The 10,461-nt window shown below is 33.3% G+C and overlaps 1 protein-coding gene across 6 annotated transcripts in view; it reads left to right on the forward strand.

Annotated features, from left to right (window-relative positions):
* Positions 1-2,237: 2,237 nt before the first annotated feature.
* Positions 2,238-10,461, forward strand: part of LOC119830403 (innexin shaking-B) — a 125,412-nt gene continuing 117,188 nt past the window's right edge. For 2 of the 6 annotated variants that reach the window (XM_038353409.1, XM_038353413.1), the window contains exon 1: positions 2,238-2,476. Coding sequence is in view for 3 of the 6 variants with exons in the window: in XM_038353413.1 (XP_038209341.1) it covers positions 2,451-2,476 (26 nt within the window). In the remaining 3 variants the exon portion in view is untranslated. Of the gene's footprint in view, positions 2,477-2,532; positions 2,954-10,461 lie in introns of those variants that run through there. The other 4 variants (XM_038353410.1, XM_038353412.1, XM_038353411.1 and 1 more) reach the window with 3 other exon arrangements.

Raw genomic sequence — 10,461 nt, forward strand, 5'->3', positions numbered from 1 at the left:
TAAGATTGCGAAAGCTATTTATCTCTGTATTGTTTTTTTTTCCATACAAACGATGGCAATATATCCTTAACTAGGGCTCGTAAAACCTCGTTTCGTTACGCACTATTGGCGATAGAAGATTCTAGATGTTTCGAGATGTTTCGGCTTGGACCAGTACTTACGATCTGATTCGTGGTTACTGCCCGTTTGTAAGTCCTTAGATTTCTATATACTGGATTAGTATTTTAAATTGGGTTGTCCATTTGACTGTCAATTTATGAGAAAATGTCTCTTGCCTAGTTTTTTCCTGTATGCATGTACACGTATAGTACTAGCTTTCCGCCTGCGGCTTCGTACGTTTAGTACAGGAAAAGACAGACAAACTCGGGGTTTTCCTCACACAGTACCCATTCTCATGGGATTTCCGGTATAACATTACCTTTCTCAGGTCTCAAACTATCTCTTTACAAATTTCATCGTTCAGTTGTTTGGGCGCGAAGAATAGACAGACAGAGTTACCTTCGCATTTATAATATTAGTAGGGGTTGTGACCCGTTTTCTTTATATATATTAACCGGAGGCCCATATCCTTTTCCTTCCCTTCCCACTTCTCTCCTTTATTCCTCTCCTTTCCAATCCTTTCTTAAGCCATTCCCAAAAAGTCGGCAATCCATTTGTAAAAAAAAAAAAGAAAAACTTTTAAAGTTGTACGCTACAGACGAAACGGTGAGTAGGCACAGCTGATAGTCGCAAATTCGTTCAATAATTCCTCCAGCTATAGATATATTTGTCTATGACTTAAAACCAAAGATTGTCTATGACTTCACCCTTTATCAGTTCCCGCGCGCTCATAGCAAGGTGAATCGTATTCGAAAAAAAAAATAAAGCGCCCATTCATACCGCTTAATGCTACCGTAACTCAGCGTAAGTAGCATGAATAGAGGTCAAGCCCTTGTGCGAAACATAGAGTCCGGCATTAGCATAAAACTTTGCTAAATAACGTTTGATATCAAATTCAAATTTGAATTTGCTTGCGCAGTGCATACGCTAATGTGTTGCGGTTTAATAAGTTGATAATAGATCATATATTTATGTATTATTTAAAAACGATTGTCATAGACGTATAGTTGAATAAGGCTTTCAATAAATAATAACCATCAAAATCGGTCCAATAAAAAGGTTATGTGGTAACAAACACAAAAAGTAACCTCCTCCTTTTTTGAAGTCGGTTGAGAACAACGTAAGAGACGGATGATTTAAGTATAATGTGTATTGTAGAATATTTAATTACTAATAGTAATATTTGAGACTGCGTATAATATTTGGATCTGTACATGTTTTGTGTTTAAACGATTGAAACGATTTTAATGAAATTCAAAGCGTTGTAGTTGAATTAAATATAAGAAAGGAGCTGACTCCACGTTATTCATGAAAAATAGAAATGTTCTGGTATTTGGTAAATTCCAAAATTGGATTTTCTGACGTTATAAAATAACTGATGCAAGATACTGCTCTTTCAGTTGAGTCACATTAAAATCAATAACTAAGGTTCTTGTACAAAATTAATATAAAAGATCCGTAGATTTTAACTTTGTATACCCTAGGTATACAAAGGTAAACGAAGCCACGTAACCGCTTGTATGTCATAAATTAATTGGATTGCCAAATTATCTTTCCTAAAATTATCATTATTAAAACCTATTTAAGTAGGTTTCTAATATTTAAATAAATCGTTTATATATACAGTGTTTTTCAATTTCATTGAATTCTTTTCCCGCGTTTTAAAGCCATGAAAGGGATCCGTTTGAATTCTATAAGTGTTCGAAAATTCAAATGTGTTAGTGTAGGCAAGGACCACAGATTATTATATAGTCACGACGGAACTACGGTGTGTGCGTGATTTGTTTTTTTAAAATAGTGTTTGCGTGATTAACAAAAAATTTTGCTGTCGTTATCATAACAGTATATACAATCAATATAAATTAATATAAACTAATATTACTAATTTATTAATAGAACCGTTGAAGCGTACAAGTATATAAAATTTAAAGCGCTTTACTATAAATAAAATCGACGTATTTTTTTAATTTGAAGGATCTTAAACGACCTCATTTCACAACAATGTCACTGAACAGAAAAGCACACGCAACATTTAGGGACGTATATTAATAGACCAAGTGTCCACGAACATATGATGCGATTCGAGAAAAACGATAGAAAAATTTCCCGCGATGTGCTTGCTGAAATCCAGTCCGCCCTATAGCATTTACCGTGTTGGTCGGTTACTACGCGCCTCCCTACTAAACGTTCGAAATAAAAAAAAAAACTGCTAACTCCGGCCGTGAAAAATGTGTAAATTTAAATTGAGAACTTAGTGACCACAGACTTCTCGTGCCAAACAATGGGATTGAGTGAACGATTTCTATCGAACGCGTTTTGGCGGCAAACTTGGATGTCAGTGAGTTTGACAGATGAACCTCCCGCGCTTTTCCTTCAGGTGCGTTCGAGTAACATACTTTGATAACGCTTGATTAATGATCGCACTGATTCTCATGTGTCTATAAAACTGTGAATTAAACAGATGAATATAATAACTATATGCGACGTTAACTAAAGAATTGTGTCGTTTCGAAAAATAAACTGCGTTGGCCCAGATTTGTTGTTTCGTGAATTAACCGTTCATCATAAAACATCAAAGCGTCGAAATCATGAAGTTAGTTTCGGTAAATAGCTAGAATAAGGTGATATATTTGGTTTTGATATGAAGAGTATTATTAAAAAATGTGGTATAGGCGTCAGATATGTTGAGTTTACGGAGATGGTCGCACGTGGCGGTGTGTAGTGACATATGTTATAATAGTGACGTATTTATTAATGTCCTTTCGTGTTTTGACAAATTGATCTAGTGTTAAATATAGTGTGACATGGACGTATTCCTGTTAATCTTCAAAGGCTTGAAAATTGATGATGTAAGGTACAGTACAAGTATCGCATGTTCGTTACGCGTTTGTTATTTATTTAATTAATGGTCATTTTATAGTCATTCAATAGATCATGTCACGCATAACAAGTATATTTCCGTTATTCTAAAATTAAATGAAAATCAAACTCAGAATTCCGTGACGGCGGTTCGATATTTGAATTATATGGAATTGTGGAATTGAATCCCTACAAATGCATTAATTATGCGATGTTTTTTTATGACTAAATAAACCATTTAAAAACCTGCACAAACGTTGATATTTAATTTGAACTTGTAGCATTTAGTTGCGACTCTTAAAAGCTGCGAAGTGCTAGATAAGTTTTTCATACAAATAATTACGTAATACAAGCATAAATTCAAAAAAGGAACACTTTTAAACCCTAACAAATACGCATATAATATGCTTAGTAGATTGACACAGTACACGTATTAAAACTTCTTCTAATTGAATTAACGAGAGTTATAAAAAAGATTTCTATGAATTTCTTTTTGTATGGAAAATTTATAGAGGCGATGGAAATGATACAAATACCTCTTTAATTAAATTTAGTTATTTGGTGATTATTTAATTACGAATATAACGGTGAATTAAATATTATTTATCAATGAATTGAATATAAGCGGCAGTTTTTTTTTTTTTGCTTTTTATTCTGTTGAGATTTGTTTGCGAAATTTCGTCCGTCTGTTTATGAATAATTTACATGTACCGACTCGTGCAGCTTAAAGCTTTTTTGCAATATGGATATGAAAAAAGACATAATATTTTATATAACTAAACATGAAACTATATAACAAAACATGAAATATTACTATGTTTATAAAAAAATATATAAATTTAACTGATTTAAAAATTATATATTTTATTAATGCGGTTGCATTTAAATATTTTATTACAATTTATTTTTTTTTAGCTTTGTTATATAAAGTGTAAGTAAATAATTAATTAAATTATATACTTACACTTTATATAACAAAATCTACATTTAATTCAGTTTTTCTCATTATCTTTAATAAAATTTAACAGCCACTGTCAGGTCGACTACTAACGTTACTACTAGTATAGTAGCATGTGCTTTTTTTAATGAAACTTATTTTAAATGAATGTTGAAGGGGCACTACATAGTATAAAACAAAATCGCTTTCCGCCGTCTGTGTGTCTACCTATATCAAATCTTTAAAATCACGCAACAGATTTTGATGAGGTTTTTTTAATAGATAGAGTGACTATAGTCTAAGTTAATATGTATAATAAAATAAAAAGGGGAAAAGGGGTTTTACTGGAAAGCCGCGGGCAAAAGCTAGTGCAATACATATCGATAAATTGACTGTAAAAAATTGGCGGCAAAATTTTAAATATAATTCCATAACAACTTTACAAGAGTAACAAGACAAATTTAGTAAAAATTTGTATAATCCTACTAATAATATAAATGCGAAGGTTATGAGGATGTTTGTGTGTATGTTGTTCTATCACGCAAAAACTAGCCATTTTCCTCTAAAGCTTCTAAAACGTCATTTGATTCATTTGTAGATTATTCAATACACCGAAGCTTATATTTATTAGATACTAGCTGCTCTCCGCGGTTTGTATCCCCTAGGAATATCGGGATAGAAAGTTGCCTATATTATTCCAGTTGTCCAGCTATGTACGTACCAAATTTAATTGCAATCGGTTCAGTAGTTTTTGCGTGAAAGAGCAACAAACACACACAGACATTCTTACAAGCTTTCGCATTTATAATATTAGTAGGATAGTAGGATAGGATAGGATTCGAGGGAAAATTCGGAATTTGTGGTTACATTGATATAAAAATTATTATTTTATATCAAACTTTTAAAACCACGTGCAGTTTCATATTAATTAGACCTTACTTATAACACTTTCTGGCGCGCGTCATTTCTACGACTATATTTTTCGCGCCTAAATTTTGCGATATATGTTTTTATTATTGACAATTTGTCTATTTCGTCGATGAAAAATCATTGAATCTTTGGAGAGAAAGTCAGAATTGACTCACATGGTTGTAAAGCCATAAGCTAGATCTTCTGCGATATTGAAAACAATTTTTTAAACCAGCGATTCGCCCCCCCTCCACCCGTGGTATGATTTTTCTCTGATAAGAATTAAGAACCTTCCTTGTGCCTTAACAAAAAATAAAAAAAAAGCCTACGTCAATTGGTCGAGCCGTCCTCGAGTTTTGCAACACAATTGGCGATTTATTTTTATTGATATAGAATCATGAAAGATATCAAGACTATGATAATGTAACACAACTCCCAACATAATAATTCACAGCATTTAAAATTATGCCAAACACCGCCGATACACTTATGATACCCTGGTACTATTGGGTGCAAAGGCGTGAAGTGTGAATGTCTGTCTAAACGAAAGAAACCCAATGAAATAAATGACAGGACAGATTGACTCACATAGATTTAAAAAAATAAATTTTATGTATAAATAAAAAATAATTCATACATACACACATATGCATGAACCTTTTCTTATTTTAATGTGCATAATTAGAAAACTGTAATTTACAAAAATGTGAGGGATTCTAAGCCTGTAAACAAATATTTTACTAGATCAGGCATTGTTTTCTACCAAAGTATTTAACGATTTTAATAAAGACTTTATTATTTATTTATTTAATAACAAAATAAAATCAATACATAATAATCGGGAATGGAGTTTACGTCTCGTCTTACCGAGAAGGTTCTTAATTGACAGTGTACATTTATTTTTTAGTAATAAAAAAAAAATCCTCCCTGACCATTTCATGTGGTCAATAAGACTCAAATGCGGGACTACATAGACTTTTACTCTAAGACATTTAACTTCTGTGTTCCCGCGCCCAACAAAACTACTATCACTTCTTACTTATTTATTAGCCCCTCGTCCTGGATTCGCCCGGGTGAAATAGAGACAAAAGTACTGGTCTTAATGTAGGTTATAAAATGTAGTTATTGCGGCTGTAGGTTTTACTGAGGAATGAAGTGTTTAAAGTAAGGATATTGAACATAATTTTCCAATTTTTTTTTGTTATTTTTTTTTGTAAATTTGTACGTAGATTTCATTGTTGAAACATACCATTTATAGTACTTTTCATAATGATGTTTTTTTTTACATCAAGACCAGTAAAAGCTAGTTTTCATAATAGAACCTAAAATAGTAGGTACTATTAGTGTTTTAGTTGTTAACACTTAAAAAAAGGAAAAATAAAAATATGAGATTTTTTTTCTAATTTTAGTTATCTATTCTACGATTTTTTTTTTGCGTTAAAATGTTTTCCCTAACCGTTTTGTGAGGGGGGGGATAATGTACAGATAAATTGAAAAAAAAAAAACATTTATTTTTTGCACGCTCTGGCCTCGAACCCTTTTCGATTAAGACTGAAGTTGTAACCACTAACCCACAACTACTTTTATTGGCTTTACTACTCGCAGTTCACCCCGGCTTTGCTCGTGCTATATATAAAGCGTGTGACTCAGTTAAGTTGAAATGGTGAAAGAATTTTCGAAATCGGTCCAGTGGTTTTTGGGTGAAATCGTTACAAACTTACAAAAATACAAATTTTTATTCTCTGTAATATAAGTGTAGACATGTAATTTTGTAGCTAAAAGTTTAAACCAAATATAGAAAGACAATCTGCGCCCCGCGGTTTCACCCGCGTAAGTCCATATCCCGTAGGAATATCGGGATAAAAAGTTGCCCATGTGTTATTCCAGTTGTTCAGCTGTCTACGTACCAAATTTCATTGCAATCGGTTCAGTAGGTTTTGCGTGAAAGAGCAACAAACACACACATTCTTACAAACTTTCGTATTTATAATATTAGTAGGATTTTGGTGAAAAATTTTATTATTTTATAGTGCAGGCTGATAAAAAAACAATATTTAAACTCCAAATTATCATATAATCATTTATTATATAATTAGTGCGGCAGCAGAGGCTTTCGCCTATTTTTCTAATAAATTTCGCATTGAATAACCTATTCATTTTTAAAATAATATATATGTACTAGCTGCACCCGGCAGACGCTGTTCTGCCTTACTCTGATCATTTAGAGGTATGAAAAATAGATGTTAGCCGATTCTCAAACATACCCGATATGCACACAAAATTTCATAAGAATCGGTCAAGCCGTTTCGGAGGAGTATGGCAACGAAAACTGTGACACGAGAATTTTATATATTAGACTAGCTGCGCCCCGCGGTTTCACCCGCGTAAGTCCGTATCCCGTAGGAATATCGGGATAAAAAATAGATGTTGGCCGATTCTCAGACCTACCCAATATGCTTACCAAATTTCAGAGGAATCGGTCAAGCCGTTTCGGAGGAGTATGGCAACGAAAACTGTGACACGAGAATTTTATATATATAAAAGATAGATAGATAATAAAGATAGATGTACCCTTTTTGGTGACAAAAAAAAAAAAATTACTTAAACGCTTAAACGCTTTACAGCTGTAGTCTAGTTAATAGCGAGGAACTAAGACGTAAGCCATGAATTAACGATTGAGTTTGAGTTTGAGTATGAGCGCAATCCGTATTAAGTCCCAAGTGCTTAACTATCGTTGAGTGTGGTCGAGTGTCGGACAAACGAGGCGCATAATGAGTTAATGAGCCGCCATTATTGTGTAGCGAGTGCCGTAAAAACTTGGGCTGTTTCTCGCAGATTTACTTGACCCCCCGGATCAGGGGCTGTGGGGGTCGGGAGATCGATGGTTCAGTATTTTGGATACTATGCTCAATGGCACTTGTAAAATATTTAAAGGGCAAAACGACGTACGAAGATTCTTGTTTGAGTTTTTCTTATAATCTATGCATATTATACTAGCGGTTCGCCCCGGCTTCGCCCGTGGTACATGTATAGCCTAGTATAGCCTAGCAACTAAATGGGCTATTTTAGACTGAAAGAATTTTTCAATTCGGACCAGTAGTTCTTGAGATTAGTGCGTTCAAACAAACAAACTCTTCAGTTTTATGATATAAGTATAGATGAGTGTGCGTGTGGGTGGTAAAAGTGGACTGGTGGTCAAGGAATGTACACGTAGTTTTTAGAATTCATCTAATAGGAAAAAATATGCATTAGGAATTTAATGAGTGTTTTTACGTTATAAAAAGTGAAATCCCGTGTCCCCTGTGGGGCATGAGGCACATGATAGTTATCTGTTTAACTGATCCGTTTTCTTTATTTAACTAATGTATTATAAACTATTAGCATGCTATAGCTCCAACGAGCATAACGCACCATCGCTGGATATCTTTATATATATAAAATTCTCGTGTCACAGTTTTCGTTGCCATACTCCTCCGAAACGGCTTGACCGATTCCTCTGAAATTTGGTAAGCATATTGGGTAGGTCTGAGAATCGGCCAACATCTATTTTTTATCCCGATATTCCTACGGGATACGGACTTACGCGGGTGAAACCGCGGGGCGCAGCTAGTCTAATATATAAAATTCTCGTGTCACAGTTTTCGTTGCCATACTCCTCCGAAACGGCTTGACCGATTTTGATGGAATTTTTTGTGCTTATCCGGTATCTATGAGAATCGGCCAACATCTATTTTTCATACCCCTAAATGATAAGAGTAAGGCAGAACAGCGTTTGCCGGGTGCAGCTAGTTGCTTTATAATATCTCGGTTACTTTCTTTTAAACTCATATAAGTTAATGAAATAATGTGAGTATATGAAGGTTTTAACTTAGAGAAAGTAATATGAGGATATTATGATAATAAAATATCTTTAGCCATCACTGTCAATACATTTTCTCCCTTGGATTTATACATTTTGTTTCATCGTTTAGATTAATCTCTTACGATAACAGCTGTTCATAATCGTTAGGGAAAGATAAGAAAATGGCCGACGCAGCCATTTGCACCCCTACAATGTCGATATAATATTTTTATCCATATGAGATAAGGTATTTTCGAAGAAAAATCTTAGTGCATTTTTATTTTAGGGCTACTCCATGGAATTCGATTTTTAGCCATCAGCTATCCTATCTTATTTGCTATTTAATCTTCATATAAATGCGAAAGTATGTATGTTTGCTTATTGTTTCTTTGTATTTAACTTTATTTGATACGTTACGTTAGCGAGTGATATAGGCTATTTTACCTTGAATTCCCTTTGACCAGGCGAGCGAAGCCACGGGCAGCAGCTAGTGACATTATAATGTAACTAGGTTATGCGAACGGTTTGCATTATACGTTATCACTGAAAAGAAAACCTTATAAATATTTTCATGTAACTGTCTAATTAATAATTAGTTTGACGACTTTTTACACGCTTTTTATTAGCTTCACCTGTATGTTTGTTTGTTTGTATGTTTGTTTGTTTGTATGTTTGTTTGTTTGTATGTTTGTTTGTTTGTAACTGACTTCTTTGGGCGCGATTTTGACCCACTTTAAACGGCCAGATTTCGTTCAAACTTTGTAGATTTATTGAGGACCGATGACAATACATTAATTTGATAAAATTATTCCAGTTTTCAATTTGCAAAATATGATTTTTGTTAAAGCGTGTTTTATAGTTTTTTTTTAACTATTATATTTTATTTATGTCATAGCACTTTTTTATGTAGGCTGAGCTGGTGGGTCATGTGATGGTAAGCGATCACCACCGCCCATGAATATTCGTAGAGGTAGGCCTCTGCGAATGCGCTGCTCGCTTTAATGGAGTGAGGGAAGAGGCTTAACGACTGGAAATAAGGAATGGACTGGGACGGGTGAGGAAAAGAAAACGGACCTGAACGACTGAAGTCTGTTTAGTAACGTTAGATATGTCAAAAGTTATTCCATCGAACTGTCTGTTAGCGATTGTCTCTATAATATTTGTTAGGAAATAAAGATAAAATAAAAACTCTATGTAAATTTTGAAAAAAGAAAATTGTATATCGTATATATTAAAAACAAATTTTAACATGTCAGTACTTCCCTTTTCGGGATGTTAGTTTTTATAATAAATACAAGGTCATGCATGATCTTAATTTAAAGACCCTACGAGTGATGTGATCTTGAAAAAAGAAATGATTTGTTAAATTAGTTCTAGCATTAACGAATATTATGAAAGTCTATGTATTTTTTACTAATTTCCATGTCATCTTTTTTCGACTTTGATAAATATGACAGCTTTGATCTTGTGGACTGATGCTACGAAATTCTTTATTAAAATTATTAGGTATATTAATGTTTATTACTATATTATTAAATCATTACTTGTATATCATTGTTGAGTTTCGGTGGTCAAGATATTCTATGACTATTCAATATATTTTATCATAAATTAGAACTTCTGCAAGATAATTTGCGTATGTATTTCAAAACGTAAGGTATAGATCGTAAATAAACATAAAAGAAAGAAAAACTAATGTATTATGTATAGCTTGTTACGCTACATTAATAATTAATTTAATAAGTAAGTGCTTACGTCAAATATTGTCAATACTGTTTTAACTAATTAAATTAACGGCGATACGCCTGTGCCTACT

Source organism: Zerene cesonia, chromosome 11, assembly GCF_012273895.1.
Source record: "Zerene cesonia ecotype Mississippi chromosome 11, Zerene_cesonia_1.1, whole genome shotgun sequence".
NCBI classification, from domain to species: domain Eukaryota; kingdom Metazoa; phylum Arthropoda; class Insecta; order Lepidoptera; family Pieridae; genus Zerene; species Zerene cesonia.